The sequence below is a fragment of the Rhamphochromis sp. 'chilingali' genome, assembly GCF_963969265.1.
Source record: "Rhamphochromis sp. 'chilingali' genome assembly, chromosome: 6".
Lineage (NCBI taxonomy): Eukaryota > Metazoa > Chordata > Actinopteri > Cichliformes > Cichlidae > Rhamphochromis > Rhamphochromis sp. 'chilingali'.
In genome coordinates this window covers 298,990-325,538 of record NC_137933.1, presented here as the reverse complement: position 1 = coordinate 325,538, position 26,549 = coordinate 298,990, and the positions used below count along the sequence as shown (strand labels likewise).

The following is a 26,549-nucleotide window of genomic DNA, read 5'->3' as shown; positions in this document are numbered from 1 at the left end:
AGGATTAATCTGAGACGGAGTCTCCTCATAACATCTCCCCATCATGCTTCTATGGTCCAACGATGCCAGAGAGATTGGCCGCACAATTTCTCCTGGAGAGATTGGCCGCACAATTTCTCCTGGAGAGATTGGCCGCACAATTTCTCCTGGAGAGATTGGCCGCACAATTTCTCCTGGAGAGATTGGCCGCACAATTTCTCCTGGAGAGATTGGCCGCACAATTTCTCCTGGAGAGATTGGCCGGCCAGAACACAAAGGACAGGCAGCATAATCTTTTTGTCTTTGTTGGCCTTTTCGTGGAGGCATGTTGGAGCCCGTGCACAGTGACTCTGAAAAGGCTTAGAAATATTTCCAAATGGATCTCTGGTCGAACGTTTGAAGGCTGTGAACAAACTGATAAATTGCTGCTTCTGACCCCTATTTATAGACTTCAGATCAAAGGCAACATAGTCCTTGTGACATCATCACTCCGTAAGCCAATCAGATTGTCACATGACATTTTAGAATGGGGATGTTTTGTTTTAAATTGTTTTCAAATTTAACTTTAGTGTTTCTTAGTTTAAGACCAGTTGGGCCAACACCCCCCTCCCCCCCGCCCCATTTAGTTGATTCACATATTTATTGCCACAAACATGTGTCAATAATAAATTTTATGATAAATGTTTTTTCATTATCCTACTTTTATAAAAGTAAACATTATTTAAAGCAGCGGTCCCCAACCTTTTTTGCGCCACGGACCGGTTTATACCCGACAATATTTTCACGGACCGGCCTTTAAGGTGTCGCGGATACATACAACAAAATAAAACCAGTACCGGTACCAAAAAACAGATTTATTCATAACACACGTGAAAAGACCAGGAAAACCGAGTTAACGATAAAAACGATAACAAAATAACGCTGAAAACCGATGTGGAGCAGGGAAATTTTACTGCTATTGTTAAATAATTATCATCATTACCATTGCATTAATAATATAATCTTCGGTGGTAAAATTCGGTGGTCTGAGGTGGTCTGACGGGCAGACATGAATTCCAGTAGTCGAAGTGAGTGGGCATAAGCCGGCTTATCCAAAGGTAAGGCACTACCTGTTGAATTATTTCCAAAGTGTGCCAAATTGGACATGATAACATTTAAGTCTACTCACTGAAATTACTGGTGGATGTCTGTTTTGATTTTGATGAAAAATCTCATGCGTAGAAGCAGTAGAGTCTGCTAAGAAGAAAGAAATGAAAGCAGTTAGAGTCTGCTAGGAAAAGTTTAAATACTGGGTTAAAGTCCCGGTTGGTCATTAGGTCAGACCTTTGTTGGTCATTTTGTGGGTTAGAGTCCCCATTGTCCATCAGGGTAGATCTGCCTCAGTTACACTGCAATCTTACCAAGTATATTTGTCTTATTTCAAGTCAAAATATCTAATCACACTTAAAATAAGCCATAATCAGCTAAAGAGTAACGTTTCAGTGAGATATAGGAACTTGTTTTTAGACAGTGCATCTTGGATATCTTGTTAAGTGAAAAACTCTTGAAAACATATTGTTTTGAGTCATATCTCACACGAAACAAGCTTTTTTGGCATTTCATAAACGTTTTAAGCTGCTGTGTTATTTGTAAAAGATTTATCATCTTGTTTCAAGAAATAGACCTAACTTGAATCAGGACATCAAATCTACTTTATTGAGAACTGCAGGTTAATATCATGCCCAACATTACATTATTATGAGTCTTAGTATCTTAAGCACAGTGTATTTATCAGTCAAACCATATCAATGTGACATTGAAAAAGAGGCAAAACACTGAAATTGTTTCCCTCTCAGTTGTGTTGCACTGAACAGATTGCGCCAAAAGTAAAATAAAAAGTAAATAGAACAATTTTTTTGCCAGTCTTTAAAAACCTTATTTCAGCCCACATATTCACAAAAGACTCAAGAATAATGTTTGATGATGTCAGTTAGATCATACTTCACTGGAATGTACTTGCTGTTATTAAAGTTTACATAGTGGTACGCTGTATAATCAACAAGATTTCCAGCATCCACAAAAATATTTGCCTGAGCTAGACAGGGAACTTCTACCTCATAAGCTAAATATTGATCATTCCACCCAACTGTAGAGAGAGGCTGGCATTCAAAACAATACACAGATGCATTTACAATATAGATGTTTTTAACAAGTGCAAACTCTGGAGCATCATTTATGACATCAGAAATAACCAAAGATTTTTCACATGAATGTATATTTCCATGTAGCATAATCCACTGTACAGAAACTACATGTTCAACTTGCTCAATGAAGTCTTTAATCTTGCCTTCTACATAATGAACATTTTTCACCTCTTTGGCTGGAACCATGTCGACTTCACTTGAAAAAATGGGATGTTTCTCATGCACGTTCTGACTACATTCATAAAGTTGGTTGTGCTTCACAAGAGATTTACAAATATTCTTAAAACTACTTTTCAGAGCCCACTGCTTGAAGAAACAATGTTTTGACTCAAAACGCATACACATATGCCTCACTGTAGGACCAAGAGCCTTAATCTGAGAAGGAAGATGCAGTAAATAATGCTGTTTAGGTATAATATTTTCATCTGGAAACAGTTGTTTGAAATGTTTTAAATGCTGCTCTATTAAAAGCTTCAATCTGGAGAGAGTTGAGACAGCAATAATAGGTGAAAACAGAATTTTTATGATCTCTAACATGTTACGTAGCATTTGTGTGTAATGATTTTCTCCAATTTTGTCCATAAGAAATGGAAGGATCTTCAACAAAACCAGCATCTGCCCAGCTGACTGTTTCAATTTATTGTCATTTGATGAAAGCGTACTGACAGATATGGGGCAAGGCTTATCCCTCACATCAACAGGAGAATAAGGGAAACACAAAATTGCACTATTGAATGAATCTTAGTTCATTTGCCCTGAAAGCACAAGATTCTTTAAAACACATTTGATTTCATATGGGGCAACGCCTTCAAGGATAACATGCATGATGTCTTGCGGGGTTTGATTGATTATATCAACGTGAGGAGAGTCTGTTAACTTGCTTCTCCTGTTTATACCATACGTTATTTTTAGTTTGTCTTTCAGAAAGTCCGTACTTGCCTTCTCAATGTCATTACATTGCCTGTTATGACTGGCCATGGTCCTTTTAACAAAAAAATCTTCATTAAATTTTTCCTGCATGTCTTCAAAGTGGCATTCGCAGTGCCTGCATTTACTGTAGGCAAAACCCACTCCTTCCTTAAATCCAGCCACTTCATGCTGAGCTAGAGTGTCTCCACACACAGATATGAGTGCCCCATGAATTGTCCTCTCACCCCTTGCAGTGACAACTTGGACACCATCACACAGCTCAATTAAGTCACGGTTAATCCTCTCAAATATCTCATCTATACCACAACGGGAAAGATCTTTTGATTTTACCATGGCAAGCAGACGAATAGCAGGAAGTCTTGATCTGTACTTAGGGCTGATGTTACCTAAGGTGTAATAAATCAATAACAGCTTGTTCTTGTTTGCCCTAGATCCAAGAGGATTGCATAGTTCAATTTCATCTGTATATAAAATCAACTGTAATGCTGTAGGGACTTTAATAAACAGTGGGTGCCACTTAAAAATGTCTCCATCAATGAAATCATGAAGAAAGCCATCCTTGCATGGCTTTGGCCTCTCATCAATCATTGCAAGCATTCTTGGATGTGATAGCAGCTGCTCCAAACTTTTCAACAACGGTATGTAATGAAAACAATGGTCTTTAATGGCAAGAACCCTGGAGTCTCCACGCTTCGAATAACAGACTGTTTGTTTTGTGACAATAATCTCTGGTTCAACTGGTTTTAACAGTTCTTTGATAGTCTTTTCCTGCAAATGTGTGGAAGCAATTTGAGTGAAAGGGTCAACAAACTGGTCAAATACCCCCACTGCATCACTCTTTAGTTGATCCAGGTCCCCAGAATGTCTCTCAATCATGTCACTCATTTGTTGTTTTAAGTGCTCCAATAATACGGCCTGATATTGCTGGATTCCACTCACGAAGTGGTTAACAGCTCTCTGTGGAAGAGGAAAAAACAAAGGAAAATCCTTAATTACAAAATTCATATGAGAACACAGTCAACATGCAAACTCACAGACACAATTTTTGAAAAAGGAAACCTTCAGTTACATAAAGTTAGTGCGATGCAATGAGCAAAATAAGTTACCCCCACCACCCAATTTTTTTTGTAAAGAATAATATTGCCTTATGCAACGTTAAAACCTTGTATTCACTTAATTATAATGCATTTTGAGGAATCGGATCATAGGTGGAAATGCAAATTGAAAATTTGTGTTGTGTGTATTATGTTGTCTCTATTCTTAGCTCATGCTAAGGAAATATAGTGATAGGCAGATTTTGGATGCAACATACATGTCTATTTCCATATATAATGGGGGAGTGAGATCTGAGTGGTCACCCATGAAGTACATGGAGACACATTCGAATGTCAGGTGTTTCACTCACATACCTAAAGCTGTCCATTTATGACATCTTGAATGATCTATTCAAGATGCCAGGTCTGAACAGTGCCCAAGTTATAGCTTGAGCACTGTTCAGCATAAGTTAAGCATATTGCTTTTAGGTTCTCTAACAATGAAATACAATTCAATGGAAAATTAATGGCATAAATTACCTGTGTCAGTCGATGGGTTTCCTTGGCTTGAAGAAGAAATGCAGTTGCATGTTTATAAATGTCAAGATTCAGGTGACCCTCTCCATCTTCTTGAAATCCACTCTGAAACAGAATAACAAAAACATATCTATTAAAACAGAAATAAATAATTGCATTGATAGGTAGCAATCACCAAACAATATTGCATTCATTAGTTAGCTAGATTCATGCCCATAAGGTACAAGGTAGATGTATTTTTACTGACTGATGTCTTTAATTTGAGCTTTTAAAATGACAACTAAAATGACAAACAAAGCAGTACTTGATAATAGATTAATAAGACTAGCAAAGCACATGGAGAGTTCAGTACAGTATAGTTTAAATTCCTTGATCATGCCTGATCACCCCCAAAATTGAATTACTTGTTTATTGGCCCATTTGTGACATTTCCTGAAAATTTAAAATCTGTCCATAACTTTGAGTTATTTTGCTAACAGTCAGACAAATGCCACCAAAAACACAACCTCCTGAGTTACTAAGAAAAAAAGGTAAAGAAAAGAAAAACAAAAGATAGTTTTAGAAAAGAAAAGTAACAGTTAATGTTGTCAGTAGTCTTACTGTTACTTCAGAAATGCAAATAGTTATTTATAACTGATTACTCATTTAAAAAAATATACAAAATAACTTACTGATTGGTTTGTATGAAAGTAATTAGTTATGTCAGTTATTTACTGTCGGACAAGTTACTGACAATTTGAAATATGTTATATTTAGTAGTTTCACCTTTAAAAAAAAAAAGACCAATACTGACAATAAAAGTAATATTGACTATAATGCTCCTATTAATGTGAAGATGAGTATTTTTTTTGTGTGTTTAAATTTTTTTTGACAGTAACTCTGAACAAATCATGTAATTTTGGTTTGCTTTGCCTAATAGTCATTCTCTTAGGCTACATCCACACGTACCCGGGTATTTTTGAAAACGCAGATTTCTCTATGCGTTTGCACCTTTCGTCCACACGTAAACGGCGTTTTTGGTCACTGAAAACGGAGATTTTTAAAAACTCCGGCCAGGGTGGATATTTTCTAAAACTCCGTTTTTGCATTTATGTGTGGACAGAAAAATGGAGAAAACGCAGTGTCAAAGGTGTGCTCATTTTTTGACGTCACACTGTGCGCCACGTTATTGTTTCGGTGAAATGAATTTCTACAATACTGTTACTGTTAATTCTACTCTCTGCACTGCCTCCACACATACCACTTGCTTCTGCTTCTATGCCCCAGCTTTGTTTACTTTTTCCCACCGAGGCTTCTAGACTTCTGATTGGCCAACATTTCTGCACGGTTAGGAATATATCGCCACCTGTTGCTTTGGCATGTTCCTAGCAGCGTTTTCCTTCATTTCTGCCTTTACGTGTGGACGGGATTATTTTTTAAAACGAAAACGGAAAATCTCTGTTTTCAAAAATACCCGTGTACGTGTGGACATGGCTTAAGTTGACCTTGAACACATATGTAAACATGATAGTGACCTATTCAGTTAGCTGACTGGCTTTTACCAGCTGATTTCAACATGTATTTCAACAATATATCAACTTTTTTTAAACTAATAGGACTTTCTGCAAAGTTTGGATGCATTCACCGGAGCGAACGAACGGATGACTGAAAAAAAAAACAGTCTGACAAGACTGCAGCTTTGCGTTTCTGCCACAGCTCTCATTTACGTTTCAGGTGAGTTACTTAAACACATCAGAGCTGCTTTTCCACCATCCCTGGACTCGTACCAGTTTGCATACAGGGAGAACCGGTCAACCGAGGATGCGATCGCCACAGTGCTGCACACATTACTGAAGCACTTGGAACACAGGAACACCTATGCACGGCTCCTCTTTGTAGACTACAGCTCGGCTTTTAATACCATCCGGCCATACAAACTCCGTCCCAAACTCCACCAACTGGGACTTAACTCCTCTCTGTGCAACTGGATTGTGGACTTCCTCACTAACCGTAGACAGAGTGTCAGAGTGGGTAAGAACACCTCTTCCACCCTTGTGGTCAACACCGGTGCCCCTCAGGGGTGTGTTCTGAGCCCTCTGCTATACACTCTCTTCACCCATGACTGTATTTCCTCCTGCGCGTCCAATCTCATTGTTAAGTTTGCAGATGACACTACAGTGCTCGGACTTATATCCAACAATGATGAGACAAACTATAGGACAGAGGTGCAACAACTAGAGTCATGGTGCCACGACAATAACTTGGTCTTAAACACCAAAAAGACCAAGGAGATCATTGTAGATTTCCGGAAGAGGGGTCATAACAACCATCTGCCTCTCTTCATTGGCAGTGAGGCGGTGGAGAGGGTGAGCAGTTTTAAATTCTTGGGGGTAACTGTGACCGAGGACCTGTCCTGGGGCAACCATATCACCTCAGTTGCACGGAAGGCCCAACAGCGCCTCTACTACCTGAGGAGACTGCGGAGCGCACACATTCCCAGATCTCTGATGTTGAACTTCTACAACTGTGCCATCAGCAGCGTTCTGACGTATGGATTTCTAGTGTGGTTCCCCAGCTGCACCAAGGCCGATCAGCAAGCACTCCAGCGGGTGGTGAAAGAAGCTGGCAGAATTATTGGAACAAGTCTGCCAGAGATCAGTAATATCTTCCCCACTCGCTGTCTGAGGAGGGTGCACAGTATCCTGCGGGACCAACATCACCCTGCGCGCCACCTTTTCCATCTGCTGCCCTCAGGGAGAAGGTACAGGTCTATACAGGCCAGAACATCCAGACTGGCCAACAGCCTGTATCCACAGGCTGTGAGGCTCCTGAACTCTCTGCCCCCCTCTCACGGACAATAACCATATCCAACTTCTTAATAGCAATGAACTGGTCTGCATTGGTGCATCATATCTTTATTCTCTTTCCCCCTCCTGCCCCCCCCCCTCTTTCTTAAATAGATAACTATCATATCTGATATCATATCTCACAGTACAATAATATTGAATGGGTTGCATTGTTGTATTTTGTCATGTTTCTCAGGTCTTTGTCTGAATTTCTACGAACATTATTGCTAAGGATTGTCTTATTGCATTGGAGTCACACTGGGTTAAATATGTACACTTGGGTTTTAAGGGGTATTTATTATTTTCTTCTTTTTTTGGGTTGTATGGAAGCCCCAAACGCAATTTCATTGTTCTTGACAATGACAATAAATAAATAAATACTAAATACTAAGGGGCGTCATTAATTCAAACCCTGATGCTATAAAAATCTGTGTATGCTTTGAGTAAGTCGAAGATCAATTGCTGTCTGCGTACAGAGTGTTCTTCCCACACGTGTGTATTCATTAAAATCATTGTTTGACCAAGATCATCTGGACCATGGTGGTTTGTACTCTCCTTCCTCAATATCTGAACCCTAACACCGATAAAAACCCTGAAAACTATACATTTCACACCTGAGCCTCAACTCTCGCGGCCCGGTACCAAACGACTCACGGACCGGTCCGAGGCCCGGGGGTTGGGGACCGCTGCTCTAGGTTATCCTCTGACAAAACTATTCACAGCTTAAAGGCTTCTAATTTTGGTAAAAAGAAAAACATCCCTCAGGATAAATAAAATTCATCTTATCTTTAAACAATTTTATGTAGGTTGTCCTAATAATTTGGCTGCTGTAACAGTGCTCTCCAAACATTTGCATCGATAAGGTTTATCTTGTTAAAAGGAAGCTGCTAATATGATCACAAATGTGCTTTCTTTTAATGGGAGATTTGAACTTGAAATGGGAATGAAAATGTGCTACACAAATATCCTTTGGCACCCAGAAAAGCTTGGACTGTCCCTGTACAGAGGTAAGAGAAACAGTTACAAATATATGGTTTATTTATGAAAGGATGGACTTCTGAGCCCTCTCTTGAGTGAAATCAGACAATTTGCTCCACTAGCATGGGGACAGCTTCAGCTTAGTAAACCAGGGCCCTATTTCAGGAAGCCGGTTTAGTGCAAACTCTGAGTAAGTATACCCTGAGTTAACGAAAACTCTGGGTTTTCAGTTTCACAAAGCGAGTTCAGATGAAGCCTGAGTGAGTTACTATGACGACACTCTCCGTGAAGCTAACCTGCCCCCTAGCAGGTTTACTTCAACTAACCCTGACCTTCTCCGCCTCTGTGTCGGAAACCTGACTGTAGGAAGTGTCAGACATGGCGTGCCCCTTCCTTGAAGAGCCAGTAGATGTTGAAGCCCAAATTCTCTGCAGAGCTCTCCGCCGGGAGAGAATGATTAGAGCGCGCTTAATTCATGATGTGGTGATATTTGAACTACTACTTAAATTTTACATTTATTCTCACGGTTCCCAGGCGTGATTGGCTGTATAGATGGCACTCACATTCCAATCATTGCTCCTTCAGTAAATGAAGGAGAGTATGTGAACAGGAAGTCTTTCCACAGCATTAATGTACAGGTACATAGTTCCCTGTAGCATTTCAAACTAACAGATTATTTCATTATAGTAATGGATGCTAATTTGTGTTCTCTGCACTGTGAAGATCATATGTGATGCTGCCAACATTATCACAAATGTGGAAGCCAACTGCTCAGCCTCTGTGAGTGGTGGTGGTGGAGGACCCCCACCTGTTTTTCGGGCATCCGCTTTTTTTCTGTTGGCTATAACGGGTCACATTTGAGCATACAGAGTAAGCAAATATTTACTTGTAATGTGCTCAGATAATTTCAATAAGTGCTTACAGAAAGAAAAGTAATGTAGCCTCTAACTGCAATTGATTTACATCGGACAAACAGACCAAGCACTATGGCTCATAATACAATTACACCTTACCTGTTTGGACTATATTTTTATATTTCATTTTTACTTGCTGCCAGGAACGTTTGGGGCCTGTTGGGTTGCACCTGCGCTCACATCACATCATGAAAAAAAATGTATAAAATACAAAATAAAATATAATAAAATAACGTGTTAAATGGGTGGAAATCCCTAGATCAATGTTTAAATTAACACTCACGCATTGACTCTGTTGGCTATGTTTTGCCATGCATGCTCCCTTTGTTTTGCAGCTGTGGCTGTGTTACTTTTTTTCTGCAAAATTTGCATGTTATCGGCATATGCTGCCATCAGAATTTCGGCCTCAAGCGCTGTAAAATACATTGACCGCGCCTTCTTTCCCTCCGTCTCCATGGTGACTCGCTTAATCTGTGCTCCACTAATCAGGGCTTTATGTATCCTCGTGCGCGCGCTTAACTCATTCACTGCCATTGACGTCTATAGACGTCAATTGAAAACATACGTTGACTCATGGCTGGCAGTGAATGAGTTAACTTGGGGTTAAAGCAACTCCGCGTTGATTGAACTAAGTGTTATCAGCCTTTCTGAAACTGAATATTCCGAGTTGGACAGTTCGGGGTTACTCAACCCTGAGTATCGTTTTTCACTCTGAGTTTTCTAAACCGGCTTCCTGAAATAGGGCCCTGGTGGTGCTTCCATCCAGTTCAGTTTAGCTTTTTCAGGCTCCGTTTGAAATCTTTTTCCTAAAATGGAGAGGTCAGTGCATCATTTGCACACGACACCGTTTCTGCTTTCCCCGGAGCAGTAGAGGCACACTGTGATCACAGCACACATCTGGATCTTATAGTCTTTTTATTTTCAGTATTTTCATCTGAGAGAAGAGAAAACAAGCATATTTCTCAGATTCAGCATGTTTGGATGTCTATTTTCTCCCTGTTAGCATCATTTGAAAGCAGGGGCATCTGTCAGGAATAAGTCTGTGTAACGGTCTCTCTGAAGATATTCCTGTCGATGATGTTTGGGAAGGTGAAGACGTGTAATCCTGCTGAATGTAACCTGGTGATTCTTGGTGTGATGGGCTGCGGGAAGTCAGGTCTTTTAATCTTTCACTTCAACAGATGTTTAATCTTCCTTTTTAAACTGAGGGCTGACTGATTTGCTAGATTGTTTTTACTTGTAACCAAATAACTGTTTTAGCAATTCATGTTTAAGAATCACAAAGTTACAACTTCAGTGAGCCTGCATGAACACCAGATCCACCAGGAAATAAAGTAAAAGATTTTCAGTAGTAAGTAGAAACAAAACATTTCAACTTTCCAGAGGAAGTTGTTTCATGAGATGGACAGTTCCATAATTCCCTGGGTGGGTTTTATTTAGCATTTTCCCTCAAACGTTCAATGTGTTTTTGTAGCAGTGGTTTTCTCATGCCCCTCACTAACCCTGGTCTCTTGAGGCTCCGTAAATTCTCTTCTGTCTTTGTTCTTGTTTTACAGCACTGACAGTAAAATTTCTCACAAAGCGCTTCATCACTGAATATGACCCCAACCTAGGTAAGAAAACAGACAGCATTGCTGGTCGATGGTGATGAAAGTGCTGTATTTAAAGTGAAATTTCCACCCAGTATATTTCCCCTTCATGCTCAAGTATTTGTATTGTGTCTTGGAAGCCAGTTTCACCATATTGTTGTTTGTGTTTTACAGTTGTAATTGTCTTCAGCCTGTTGTGTTTCCTTTTAATGTGACTTTTGTTATGTTTCTGTGGGACACATTTTCACTCTTGAGTGCATCACCCCACCCCCATGCTGTTCTGGAGCCGATTACGTTCAGAGTTTCAAATGAAAATGGACTGAATACGTTTCATTTTCATTGATTCTTTTACTCGCAGTATGCTGTAAGTGATATTTAGCATCTCTGCTGAAGAGTCATATGTACAACCTGTGGAGCCTTAACGTTCTCACTGGGATTTGTGTGCGCAGATCTAACATTATGAATGAGAAATGACTTCGATTTGTAGATTTGTTTAAAAACAAACTTTCACATTTTAGACATTTGTACACAGTCCCAATTTTCAGAGGCTCAGAAGTAGCTGCAGAGCCAATGGTTTTGTTGTCAGGAGAGTGGCCTGGCTCCAGTCAATGAATCAGAGAGCAGCCTGGGGTTCAGTATCTTGCCCAGCGGTACATTGGCATGCAGACTGGAGCAGCCATGTATCGATCCCTAGTGGATTACCTGCTCTACCTTTTGATCTACAGCTGCCCCTAGAGAGGCGTGTTCCTCTGTCTTTCTGTGACAAACTGAGTAAATAAATGATCTAGAGTTTATAAAATATGTTGTGTTGAGCTTCTATTTGGTGGCTATTCACCGAAAGTCTTAGTAGGAGTTCCAAAGAGATGCTGGTGAGTAAAGGCGACTGCACTTTAATCACATATTGATGAATTGAGTTAAAATCCTCTGTGATGGTGTACAGAGGCAGAATTACAAACTGTATCATGGTCTAGAAGCACTTATTATTCTCTTTGACCTGGTGACAAACAAAAGCGATTTCTATATCTCCTCTTTTCTCGTGTAAGGGACAAAGTCAGACCTGAAAACAGTGACTGACATGTAATGTTTAAGCGTATGCACTTTAACGTTTTAGACTTTTAACCCTCAGCTGTGATGGAACAGACTCATTTATTTCAATGAACATAATTATTTTTCTATTCTTTGTCATGAATTCATGAATTTCTGCACTTTGTTTTATCTGCAGTAGCATTGTTGCCTTTGACAACATTTTAAGGTTCTTTATAGCTCTCTAGCATTCATTCCTCTGATGATGCCAATGGCTGCACTCAGTCGGTCCCTTTTAAAGTAAAATGATGCATCAAATGCCCCTTAATATGAGTGCACTTAGAGACTGAAACAGAATGCCCGAATTAACAAAGAAGCTTGATAACCTTTATCTGGAGATACCTGTTTATCTGGAGTTTTGTCAGATTAGATAAAGCAAAGAAAGCCTGGCTATGTTGAATTTCCTTCTTTGTATAGCCCTAAGGTGCATCTGAATATGCAGATAATCCTAGAACCTTCATGCAGTGGGCTTCTTTCTTTCTTAACCTTCATTCAGACTGAAAACAACCACTGAACATGATCAAGGTTTTTTCAAAAAGCTGCAAGAAGCCTTTTCACCCCCTGTACTGTGCAAGCTGCATTTCCCACAAGCTACACAAGATTATAAAAGTTTAAAAAAAAAATTTTTTCTCTGGTCCCCTCCCCAATCAGACCAGGAGTGACATGTTTAGCCGCATGTTCTCCTTAAATTGCTGGTTGTCTGAGTGGTGTCCCAGAAACGATGTGGGCTTCATAGATAATTGGCAAACCTTCTGGAGGAAACCTGGTCTTGTTAGGAGAGACGGCATCCATCCCACTTTGGATGGAGCAGCTCTCATTTCTAGAAATATGGACAAATTTATTAAACCCCCCAAAATATGACTATCCAGAGTTGGGACCAGGAAGCAGAGTTGCAGTCTTACACGCCTCTCTGCAGCTTCTCTCCTCCTGCTACCCCCCCAAAAACCCATCTCCATAGAGACTGTGTCAGCTCCCAAACAGACAAATAACAAACTAAAAACCATCAACAAACGACTTAAACATAAACAATTACAAAGAAAGAACAATACAGTATCCACATCTGAACCAAAGAGTAAAACAGTGAAATGTGGATTATTAAATATTAGGTCTCTCTCCTCCAAGTCTCTGTTAGTACATGACTTAATAATTGATCAACAAATCGATTTACTCTGCCTTACAGAAACCTGGTTGCAGCAGGATGATTATGTTAGTTTAAATGAATCAACACCCCCGAGTCATTCTAACTACCAGAAATCTCGAAGCACAGGCCGAGGGGGAGGTGTGGCAGCAATTTTTCACACCAGCCTATTAATTAATGAAAGACCAAGACAGACTTTTAATTCATTTGAAAGCCTGATGCTTAACCTTGTCCACCCCAGCTGTGAAACTCAGAAACCAGTCTTACTTGTTATCATCTATCGTCCACCTGGGCCTTACACAGAGTTTCTGTCTGATTTCTCAGACTTTATATCTAATTTAGTTCTCAGCTCAGATAAAATAATTATTGTGGGTGATTTTAACATCCATGTAGATGCTAAAAATGACAGCCTCAACATGGCATTTAATCTGTTATTAGACTCAATTGGCTTCACTCAAAATGTAAAAGAACCCACCCACCACTTTAATCACACTCTAGATCTTGTTTTAACATATGGCATAGAAACTGAACATTTAACAGTGTTTCCTGAAAACCCTCTCCTGTCTGATCATTTCCTGATAACATTTACATTTGCAATAATTGATTACACAGCAGTGGGGAGTAGACTTTATCAAAGTAGATGTCTTTCTGAAAGTGCTGTAACTACACTGTTAAAAAAAACCATCCTAAAACAACGGTAATATTCCGGCAGCTGGGGGGCCAAAATACGACTGTGAAATAACAGAAAATAACTCCCCATAAAAATACGGTTATTTCCAGTAATGAAAATACAATTAGTTGCGCTAATTTGACATGGGATCTCGCCTTTTTCAAGTGCTGCTAAACATTAAATCAGGAACATGTTAATGTGATTAAACAATGAAATCATCTATAAATTGGAAAAAAAAAAAACATCTTAAAAAAACGGTAATATTCCGGCAGCTGGGGCGCCAAAATACGACCGTAAAATAACAGAAAATAACTGTCCCATAAAAATACGGTTATTTTCAGTAATTAAAATAGAGTTTGTTGCGCTAATTTGACATGGGATTCTGCTTTTTCCAAGTGCTTTTAGGAACATTTTTACGTGATCAAACAATGAAATTACCTATAAACAAGGTCACTGAATGTGGAAATATGAAACATAATGCGTAAATGTACAGAAATATACAGTTAACAGTTGGTTTAAATAATAATTGATTGCATGCCCTGGGACAGACTGACAGAGGCGAGGCTGCCATATCGCACCATCGGCCCCTTTGGCCATCACTAGTAGGCGGAGAGTCTTGACCACGGACACAACGACGGAGAGTGTCCGAGCCGGGGCGCGAACCGGCAGTCTTCTGATCACAAGGCGAACTGCCAACTCTTGAGCCACGATCGCCCTAACTAGCAACGATAATAATACTTATGTGATGTAACACAAGCTTATAGGGATCATGTTATATACTTTTCCATAGCATTAGGGGCGATCGTGGCTCAAGAGTTGGGAGTTCGCCTTGTAATCGGAAGGTTGCCGGTTCGAGCCCCGGCTTGGACAGTCTCGGCCGTTGTGTCCTTGGGCGAGACACTTCACCCGTTGCCTACTGGTGGTGGTCAGAGGCCCCGGTGGCGCCAGTGTCCAGCAGCCTCGCCTCTGTCAGTGCGCCCCAGGGTGGCTGTGGCTACAATGTAGCTGCCATCACCAGTGTGTGAATGGGTGGATGACTGGTTGTGTAAAGCGCTTTGGGGTCCTTAGGGACTAGTAAAGCGCTATATAAATACAGGCCATTTACATTTGAATTCAACAGTTCAATCTTTCAAATATTGGACAGATATTTGTGAAATCATGAAACATTTGTGAATGTATTTTAACAATCTAAATATGCATATGTACAGACAGATACATTTAATAATCATGACAATTATGTTGTATTACATTACAGTGATTTAACGTTAATTTACATTCACATGTGAAGTCAAAGTCTATTTACGTAACTTTAATGATATTCTAGAAGAACAGAACATTACTGTAAAATGCAGTAAAATACCTTCATATTAGGGTTTTTTCCTATGGTCGCAGCCATACCCGCGAACTTGTTGTTGTTAGTTCACATTCATTGGCCGATGCTTAGCGTCATGTTATTTATATTAACTGCAATTCCTACCTCTATATTTCTTTTTCAAAATATATAATTAGCACAGCGTGTCCGTGCAATGTTTTACATTGTGGCATGCAGAGAAATCTTAACAACGAAGCTCACAGAGAGATTGAGCTTGTTATTTAACCCCAAGCTGGTAGGGGGAGCTATTTATTGAAACACTTGCCAGTGCTACAATGTGCCTCAAGGTTCAACAACAGCACAACAGAAGTCACTCTCTACAAAACAACAGCTGTCAGTGACGCTGCACCACGGCGTAAACACAGCATTCAAGATAACAGTTAAAAGTAACGTAACCATAAACAATAAAACAAGAACATCTAAACAGCAGCACATGTCCCAAGGCATGATGGGAGACATTCCTGGATGTATTTTTACGAGCTAAATATGCATATGTACAACAAAATATATTTAACAAACAAGTAAATTGTGTTTTATTACATTTACAGTGATGTTATGTTATTTTACATTTGATATGTCAGATCACAGTCTACTTTTGTAAATGTAATGATATTCTAGAAAAACAGTACACAACTGTAAAATACACAGTAAAATAATGTGACATTACTATTTTTTGGAACAGTGTAAGTTTAAGAATATAATCCACCCACTGTTATCATCTCCAATGCCCTGTACCAACATAGAGCAGAGCAGCTATCTGAACGCTACCCCAACAGAGGTCGATTATCTTGTTAATAATTTCACCTCCTCACTACGTACGACTCTGGATACTGTAGCTCCTGTGAAAACTAAGGTCTCTAATCAGAAGTACCTGACTCCGTGGTATAATTCTCAAACACGTACTTTAAAGCTGATAAATCGTAAGCTGGAGAGGAAATGGCGTGTCACAAATTTAGAGGATCATCATTTAGCCTGGAGAAATAGTTTGTTGCTTTATAAGAAAGCCCTCCGCAAAGCCAGAACATCTTACTATTCATCACTGATTGAAGAAAATAAGAACAACCCCAGGTTTCTCTTCAGCTCTGTAGCCAGGCTGACAAAAAGTCAGAGCTCTTTTGAGCCAACCATCCCTTTAACGTTAACTAGTAATGACTTCATGAACTTCTTCACAAATAAAATTTTTATCATTAGAGAAAGAATTACCAGTAATCATCCCACAGATGTAATATTATCTACAGCTACTCTTAGTACCATTGATGTTAAGTTAGACTCTTTTTCTCCAATTGATCTTTCTGAGTTAACTTCAATAATTACTTCCTCCAAACCATCAACGTGTCTTTTAGACCCCATTCCTACAAAACTGCTCAAAGAAGTCCTGCCATTAATTAATTCTTCGATCTTAAATATGATCAACCTATCTCTAATGATCGGCTATGTACCACAGGCCTTCAAGCTGGCTGTAGTTAAACCTTTACTCAAAAAGCCATCTCTAGACCCAGCAGTCTTAGCTAATTATAGGCCAATCTCCAACCTTCCTTTATATCAAACATCCTTGAAAGAGTAGTTGTCAAACAGCTAACAGATCATCTGCAGAGGTTTATTTGAAGAGTTTCAGTCAGGTTTCAGAGCTCAGCACAGCACAGAAACAGCTTTAGTGAAGGTTACAAATGATCTTCTTATGGCCTCTGACAGTGGACTCATCTCTGTGCTTGTCCTGCTAGACCTCAGTGCAGCGTTCGATACTGTCGACCATAATATCCTATTAGAGCGATTAGAACATGCTGTAGGTATTACAGGTACTGTGCTGCAGTGGTTTGTATCATATCTATCTAATAGACTCCAGTTTGTGCATGTAAATGGAGAGTCCTCTTCACACACTGAGGTTAATTATGGAGTTCCACAGGGTTCAGTGCTAGGACCAATTCTGTTTACATTATACATGCTTCCCTTAGGCAGCATCATTAGAAGACATAGCATACATTTACACTGCTATGCAGATGACACCCAGCTCTATCTGTCCATGAAGCCAGATAACACACACCAATTAGTTAAACTGCAGGAATGTCTTAAAGACATAAAGACCTGGATGGCCGCTAACTTTCTGCTTCTTCATTCAGATAAAACTGAGGTTATTGTACTCGGCCCTGAAAATCTTAGAAATATGGTATCTAAGCAGATTCTTCCTCTGGATGGCATTACCTTGGCCTCCAGTAACACTGTGAGGAACCTTGGAGTCATTTTTGACCAGGACATGTCCTTCAACGCACATATTAAACAAATATGTAAGACTGCTTTCTTCCATCTGTGCAACATCTCTAAAGTTAGAAATATCCTGTCTCAGAGTGACGCTGAAAAACTAGTTCATGCATTTATTACTTCCAGGCTGGACGACTGTAATTCATTATTATCAGGAAGTCCTAAAAACTCCCTGAAAAGCCAGCAGCTGATCCAAAATGCTGCAGCAAGAGTCCTGACAGGGACTAGAAAGAGAGAGCAGATTTCTCCTGTTTTGGCTTCCCTTCATTGGCTTCCTGTTAAATCCAGGATTCAAAATCCTGCTCCTCACATACAAGGTCTTAAATAATCAGGCCCCATCTTATCTTAATGACCTTGTAGTACCATATCACCCTATTAGAGCACTTCGCTCTCGCTCTGCAGGCCTACTTGTTGTTCCTAGAGTATTTAAAAGTAGAATGGGAGGCAGAGCCTTCAGTTTTCAGGCCCCTCTTCTGTGGATCCAGCTTCCAATTTGGATTCGGGAGACAGACACTATCTCTACTTTTAAGATTAGGCTTCAAACTTTCCTTTTTGCTAAAGCATATAGTTAGGGCTGGACCAGGTGACCCTGAATCCTCCCTTTGTTATGCTGCAATAGATGTAGGCTGCCGGGGGATTCCCATGATGCATTGAGTTTTTCCTTTCCAGTCACCTTTCTCACTCACTATGTATTAACAGACCTCTCTGCACTGAATCATATCTGTTATTAACCTCTGTCTCTCTTCCACAGCATGTCTTTATCCTGTCTTCCTTCTCTCACCCCAACCGGTCGCAGCAGATGGCCCCGCCCCTCCCTGAGCCTGGTTCTGTCGGAGGTTTCTTCCTGTTAAAAGGGAGTTTTTCCTTCCCACTGTCGCCAAAGTGCTGCTCATAGGGGGTCATATGATTGTTGGGTTTTTCTCTGTATCTATGAAGCGCCTTGAGGCGACTTTTGTTGTGATTTGGCGCTATATAAATAAATTGAATTGAAATTAAAGGACATATTATATTTTACACAGGCAAGGAGCACACAGGCCAATGGAGCAGAGCTATTGTTATAATTAAAATCAGAAACATTACACTGATAATATTCGGGTTCTTCTTATTTTTATTCACTGCTCCGTTACTGTGTTTACTGGAATTGTTTACTTCCTGCACAGCTATAGAAAGCCTTTGAAAAGTTAAACATGGCTGTTCTGTGTCCTTGCATATACAGAAGACGTCTACTCGTCTGAGGAGGTGGTGGACCAGCAGCCGGTCACACTGAGAGTGATGGACACCTGTGAACAGGTATGAGCCAAAATTTGGTTTTCATACAGGAAATTATTCTGTGGCCTATGTCTGGTTTTCAAAATAAAAGCCCCAGAATGGTTTGCACTTTTCCTAAATAGCTTGCAATTACTTACTGGTTCATATTAAGACGTGTCAGTGGGGTAACATTTTCAAAATAAAATCTTCTAGTTAATTTTAGAAAATTTACATGATACCTAGGACGGTGTCTGACTTGTTTTTCTTTCCTTTTTTCGATTGTCTTGTCCTGCGCTATCAGAATTATTGTCTGAATTCCAAGAAAAATGCCCAACAGATGTGTCTGTGACGGTTCTCAGTCATCCAGGTGATTGTAGTCTAAGGAGCTTGGAAAGAAAAGCCTTTGGACAACTTTAAGTTTCTTGAAGATGTTTCACTTCTCATCTGAGAAGCTTCTTCAGTTCTAGGAGCAAATGGTAGAGAAGCTTGTCTGTTAAGCCCTATGGGGAGTGCCCCTAAGAGGGTCACGGACCCCCTACTAATCCTCTACCTAATCGCACGAGCCAAGGTGTGAAAACAGGTGTGTGTCACAATCAGCCAAGGTTTCGAGTGAACCCATTGTGAAACCTGGCCCCACCCTATCATGTGACTTACTGAGGTCAGATGGCCCAGGATGTGAGTGGGCCTTAAGGCGTCTGGGAAGGGATCTCAAAACTGGATTATAGATGGCAGAGAGTTGGTGTCGTAAACCCCGCCTCTGTTCAAAGATGGTCGCTCACAGTGGACATAGATGCTTCTTTCACTCCTCTTTCAAACCATCTGTCCTCTCTGTCCAAAATGTGAACATTGGCATCCTCATAAAAAGTGACCTTTGACCTTTCGGTGTAGATGGACAGCCGAGTCTTGTCTGGTTGAGGTGGCTCTTCTATGTTGTGCCATGTGTTTATACCAATCCTCGCTGCTCTGTACAGCATACACTACGTTGTCAAGTTTGGGTTTAGGAGTTCTGTGTTTGGGATGAACCAGTTTGTGTCTGAGTGTGTGGCTGGGTCTAAAGTACACTGGGATGTTGTGCTTGGAAAAGACTCCTGAGTTTCTCTGATAAACCTGCTACATAGGAGATGATCGTTCCGCTTGTCTTTCTGATCCTCCCTAGTTGGTGTCTGATCTTCTTTTCTGTGCATCTTTGCTGATTTGGTGAAAGCCCAATTAGGCTAACCACATGTTATAAGAGCTTCCATGTTACATGTGTGTGTTCCCTCTTTTTCCCTTCTGGCTTAGTGGGAACATTTTCTGCACGGTCTTGTAAGCTGCTTGTTTAAGTGAAAATACATTGATGGGTTTTTTTGCACTAATAAAGTTGAGGAGTTGTAAAGTATTTTGTCTCGTGTCAGTTATATCGTCAGTTATATCGTTATCGCAAATTTTCAAATGTATATCGTGATAAATATTTTTGGTCATGTCGCCCTGCTCTACTTCAGATATCCAGCACCAAAACTCTGAACTGGTGGAAAGAACCAAAAGAGCCTGGATGTAATTGTCAGGTGTATTACTGTGACAGTGTGAGCAGTTGTTAGATGACGTAAAGGCCATCTTGAACATCTGTTGACCTGTATAGTGCACTCTACGTAGTATTTTGTATTGTATTAATAGTAGAGTGGGATTTCTAATCAATTTAAAGGTTTTTCAGCATATCTGACACCAGAAGTTTTGGTCTAAGCTGACTGATAGATGCACTTCCCATTTTGCAAGGGAAAAGATATCGATTCATCTATTTTTGAGAGTGTCCTGTAGATATCTGACTTTCAAAATAAAAGCTTGTCTGCATACCCAAGGTATCAAAATGCCCCCCACCCGCACGTTTTTTACTTTTTATTTATTTATTTATTTATTCATTTACTCTGATAAATCTGCTCAGCTTTTTATCCAACTTTTTTCCATCCAAGCTTTTGGCAGCAAAACACTGGTCAGCTCCATTAGCAGCAACATTGGACATTCATTTCTCTAGAAATTGAGATAATTAGTGCACTGTGCTGATAGCAAAATCTTTTAGTCTAGAATCTAATGACAGCTCACACAGTAATTTACAGAAAATGAAATTGAGTATGTGTGTGTGTTTGTAGGAAGGTCCAGTGAACAGTGAACGTTATCTGTCATGGGCAAACGTCTTCCTGGTGGTCTACAGCATCGATAACATGGAGAGCTTTAATGGCTGTCAGCTGTACCTGCAGACACTTGCCTCACACAACAAAACCTTCAGGCCACAAACTCCCATCATTCTTCTGGGCAACAAGAAGGACATGGACAGATACAGGCTGGTATCTGTGTGTGTGTGTGTGTGTGTGTGTGTGTGTGTGTGTGTGTGTGTGTGTGTGTGTGTGTGTGTGTGTGTGTGTGTGTGTGTGTGTGTGTGTGTGTGTGTGGCAGCGTGTAAATTAGTCTGTAGACCTTTTCACTGAAATTAGCCACATGAAGAAAGCTTTGTCTCAGATGTCCCTGGAGAAATGAAAAAGACACCAAAGTCCTCATTTGTAAATTTGACTACCTTTAGAACACCTTTTTGATTTACACTCATTAGACACTTAATTAGGTACAATTTGCTGGTACTTTGGTTGAACCCACTGATCATGAGACACAAACAATTAACATATGTTTAACTTCCATCTGTAATGCAGTGGACTCAACAAACCATTGTTGACGGTTAGATACTCAAAATAATTGGACAAACTAGTATAATTTAAAATAAAATTTTGGATTAAAATGCTTTGCAGTCAATGACTGCCTAAAGTCTTGACGCCACGATCATCACCGGGTGCTGAGCTCATTTACAGCAGTCACTGTTTTTTCTCTCTCTGCCTTTAGTTTCGGCTTTAGCAACTGAAAAGCTCTGTTGTGCTGAGAACGAGTGACTGAGCTGAACATTGAAAAATATGTTATTTCTTTGTCTGCACAAACTCTTGGGTTGGTGTTGGAGTGTCCTTTGGGTCATTATCCAATCGTACTGTCTGCTGTCTGATCCGTATTGTTATAAACCTTCGTTTTAATTCATGAAGACATCTGTTGGTTGCAGACTATGACAGTGATACTTGTTGTAAAGGTGTTTTTCCTAATCAGAGAAGTTTGTCCTATCAGACAGGTGCGTCAGTCGGATGGTGAGGCCTTGGCGTCTCATTTTGGATGTGTATTCTTCGAGGTGTCAGCCTGTCAAGACTTCCACTCTGTACAGCAAGTCTTCCATGAGGCAGTGAGGAGGGCGAGGAAAGGCGGTGCCTGTGGCTGCTTGGTCCCCGCCATCTGTGCCAGCGAGGACAAAGCACTTCTGGGTGTCCCATCCTTTACTACACCATGTTACAAGGAGCTGCCAGTGCCTGCCAACGCGAAGCTGATCACAGTGAAGACATCCAGAGCTCAGAGCAAACGGAGAGCTTCCACTCTCACCTTACTCAAAGGGTTTAAGATATTTTGACACATTCTACTGCATGTCCTGTGATACTGTAAGAGAGTTGTAGGTCCTTATGTAGACAGGCTTCTGAAGCAGCAAGAGCAGCTCCACCCTACAGACATTTGGCAGGTTCAATGAAAAAGCCTGAACAATCTTAACGGAGGCTTTTCTTAATATGTTGATTTTATGTTGAGGTTTTACACTGAAAAAACGGCCATGTTGGATTTACTTAACTCAATAGTGGACATTGGTTGCACACAACTGCTTTGCCTTGGCAGAAATTTAAACAACTGAGATAAATCAACACAACGTATTCATGTTCAGTAAACCTGTGCATTTTGTGTTGATAAAACGCAAGCGAAACATGTTCAGATGGAGTAAGTTGAGCTCTTGGAATATTTTAATCCTTCACAATTTTGTCATTTTATTTCAACACTGTTCAATAACTTTTACCACAGTACTACTTGGTCACTTAAATACTACATGGTGTCTTCATATTACATAATGTTTAACAAAGTCTGGTTAACATAAAAAATGAATGAATCTACAACAACTACCATCCTCCTATCTTGGTTGCAGGGGGGCATAACCCTGAAGTGATAGGGTAAGAGGCGGTGTACACCCTGGACACCAGTCTATCAAATATAGACAAACAACCACTTGCACTCACAGGTAACTTAGAATCGCCAATTAACCTAACTCTAATGACTGCATGACTTTTAACTGTGGGAAGAAACTAGAACACCCAGAGAGAAACCACTGTAAACTAGCCAAACTGTGGATTTGAACTCAGGACCTTCTTGCTGGGAGGTAACAGCACTAACCTCCATGCCACCAATCCAGGTATAACAAAAGTAGGAAAGCAATGATTTCATGGCTTGATGCAGAATCTTCTGTGCATTCTTGCCCTTGACAGGTTAAACCACAGTAAATAGCAATAGCACACACGTGGTGTGTCTGTAGATATCTGCCTCTTATAATTCCACTGATTTTCCTGCAGTTTGAAATCTCGTGTGATCTTGTGAATTTTGTGAGACCAGCAACTAACCACTCTCACTAGATTGGGAAGGACACTGTCTCAGCTGAACTCTGGACACACACATACACTGATACACACTCATCCCCCCTCCCTTTCCTTTTTTTTTTTTTTTCTCGCCTGTCCCATTTGGTTCTTTAGCCGTCAGAATTGTTGTCTGAAGACCAACAAGGAGACCCAATGGATTTACTTTGCCAAATGGATCATCGTGGCATTGCCGTATTGGTCCATTTGGTCGATCTTTGTTTTTATTATTTATTATATTTTATTTCCAGATGTTACAGACGGGACAGACATGAGTGAGAGATAGGAAAGGGAGAAAGAAAGAGGAAGGAAAGGAAAAACAGAAGGGGAGAGGGACAGTGAGAAAGGGGGGGAGAAAAAAAATAAAAATCTCCTGGATCACCTGTTGAGAGAAGAATAGAAAACAAGCAAAAAAAGACAAAAAAAAAAAGAAACAAAGCAACATACTAAACACAACACCATCGCATTAATCTAGCTAAGTGTAAACAGCAGTAAATACTAAATATTCAATGTTGTTGTGCAGCACGCAGGACAGATGTGCTTCGAAGTAGCAGCCAAGAAAGGTGTAATTTGGGTCTACGAGCAGTGAACACCCGTGTGCATACCTGTGTGGATCAGCGCGCTTGTATTCCAAAGGTTTCTCCATGTAACGATCTGCTAGGGAGTGTGGGGGGGGCCACAGCCCCGTCCTCCAGGGTGTGAAGCAGGTATGGAGGAGATCAAAACTCCAGACATCCAGAGGCCCCCAGAACACAAGAAACCATGGAAGACCAACAGAGGGGCAGCCGCGCCACTGTTCCAGTAAGAGCTGAGGAGAGTCCCAGATGAGGGCTCGCCCAGCAGCCGCGGAGCAGAAGCCAGGGGGAGTTGCAGTGACGCGCCCGTGAGCTCCGCCGGCCGCCAGCTGTGCCTGAGTGACCGAGCCCCAGGCCGAGAGGCCGGGGGCACCCCACCCCTGAAGGGGCCCGAGCGAGCCCCAGGCTCCAGGCCCCGATAAGCGGCCGCCAAGGAGTGAGCCGGTGTGTACCTGGACGCCCACCCCCAGACACAAAGAACCATCAACGCACCGACACCTGAGGGAGTCCGCCACTGGCAGGGGAAGTGGTGGTAGGTGGAGATAGGCCTCCAAACCTTGGAGGGCCTGAGGTGTCCCCAGAGAGGTGGCGTCTGATACCCAACCTGACATATAGACACAGAAATACAGGCACACACAGACACAAACATCCATTCCCACCCTCATGCTCTCATATGCACTTACTCCACATTCAACCAACGTGGAGACAGACATAAAGAGACGCTGTACACACGATCACACTCCCCAAGCGTACTCTACAAACCGGGTCTAGGTACCCTTGCCCCTGGAGGGGGGAACTGCACCCAGACCCAGGTGGTGTTACCCTTTTCCCTGCGGTGGGGAGAGGCAGACCACCCCGACTCCGTAGCAGCAGGGAGGCCCCACACTCCAGACCGCAGTCGGACGGCCAACTCCACCTAGCCCCCCCGCTCCAGCAGGCCGCAGAGAATGGGGGTGAGAGAAGACTCCAAACCTCCCTCCACCCGCTCATTGTAGTGTTGATGCATGTGTGTTCTAAGGTGCAATTAAAACCCAGGAGGGCATGGAGCTACCTGCCAGAGAGCAGCAGGTAAGCGCATGGTCCCTCCTGCTAGCCCTCAATGTCTACGTGTATTTAAAATTGAGAGGTGGGCAACGACGCCAGGGGTGGGGTGTACACCCTGATGGTACTTTGGACTCCGTGATTGTGCCCACCCCCAAGATCCTATATGTATGTGTAATGAGAGTGTGAATAATGTGAATGTCTAAGTTGTGGGATAAAATTGAGACAGAGGCAGCCAGAAGGGGACAGAGGGGGGGGTAGCCTCCTCTGCACCCTGGTGACATACCCCTACTCCAAGGCCCTGCATGTGTGGGTGGTTGTGGTGGAGCGGGAAGAGAGAGGCAGCTGGAGATGGGGAGGGAAGGAAGGGAGGGGCAGGTAACCCCTCCCTGGGGCCAGCTCCCCCGCTGACCCCAGTAGGCACCCCCATCCCCCCTCCCTTTCCAAACGCCGTCGATGCTTGTTCCCTCCTAGAGAACACGGCGGGTTTGGGCCCAGCGCTGGAAGAATAGCTGCAGGGCAGGATGGCTGCTGTGTTTGCTTGGGACAACTCCTCACCCCCCACCCACCCCTGTTGCTGGTCACGTGCTCCATAATGTTGTGCTGTGGACATTTATGTGCTTTCTGTGCAGAGGAGTTTTTTGTTTCCTGTTCTCATGCTGTCCTCCCAGGAGCTCAGCATGAGTAGAGGTCTCCTTTTTCCCTCTTGGACTTTCCCATTGTTTTGTATTTCAGTGTTTTTCTGTAATACTACCGGTCCCTGACCTGTCTCCCCATGTGATGTCTGTGTTGTGTATGTAAGGTCGGGGGGTCCCCATTTCACTGCAGGGCAACTTGCATGTGACAAATAAAGTTCTGATTGATTGATTGATTGTTTGTATCAGGTCATCTCAACAAGAAGAAATTAAGTTGTTGAATTTCATACAGATCCTACATGATTTCCTAACGTTCAAGATAGAAACATGAAATTTTTGTGCTCAAATTACAAGGTAGACTTTTTTTTTCGGCTTGAGATGGAGGCCTTCCTCAAACCACGATCCAAAGGTGTAGCAAGATTTTATTTAATTTAGCTATATTATTGACTTACTTCACTCGAACATGATTTAATCTACTCTCTCTGCATATCAGATTGGACAGATTGGACTCTACTCCCCCTCACCCACGCACACTCTCCAACAAAGAAACACTCTCTGAACCAAGAACTGAAAACATTCCTGACTTGCATTGCAATTGCACACACCTGCAACTATATATATATTTTTAGTATTTCTTTTAGCACTATTTATATTATTATATTACTATTTATTACTTTATTGTTAGGGCTGTTTTTGTTGTGCATCTGCACCTTATTGTTGTCAATGTCTACGCATGGGACAGTGTGAAACGTAATTTCAATTCCTTTGTATGGCAAGTACATTTGAAGAAATTGACAAATAAAAGTATTCTATTCTATTCTATTCTATCATGTAGTTTCTACATGACACAGTTACACTTAACTTTAAAGCATGAGGCAATTGTGTTAAATACACGCAAGATGCTTACATAAATCCAAGAGATGGCCAATCCCTTTTTTTCAGCGTAGTTTGTTTTTCTTATGACCTCCTTAATGTTGTCATATATCCACTGAAATGATGGATAAACCAAACCATTATGTCACTGAGAAAAAGACATGCATGCCTTATAAGCTTGCTCTTC

At 41.2% G+C, this 26,549-nt stretch overlaps 1 protein-coding gene across 1 annotated transcript; it reads left to right on the top strand.

Moving 5' to 3' along the window:
* Positions 1–8,380: 8,380 nt before the first annotated feature.
* On the top strand, positions 8,381–26,268 carry rasl12 (RAS-like, family 12; the record flags this gene model as incomplete). The annotated part of the gene is given in 7 exon segments (XM_080885791.1): positions 8,381–8,495; positions 10,384–10,401; positions 10,404–10,469; positions 10,937–10,993; positions 18,705–18,778; positions 20,860–21,054; positions 21,873–26,268. Coding segments are annotated over 7 exon segments (855 nt in total). The 3' UTR covers positions 22,203–26,268.
* Positions 26,269–26,549: the final 281 nt, after the last annotated feature.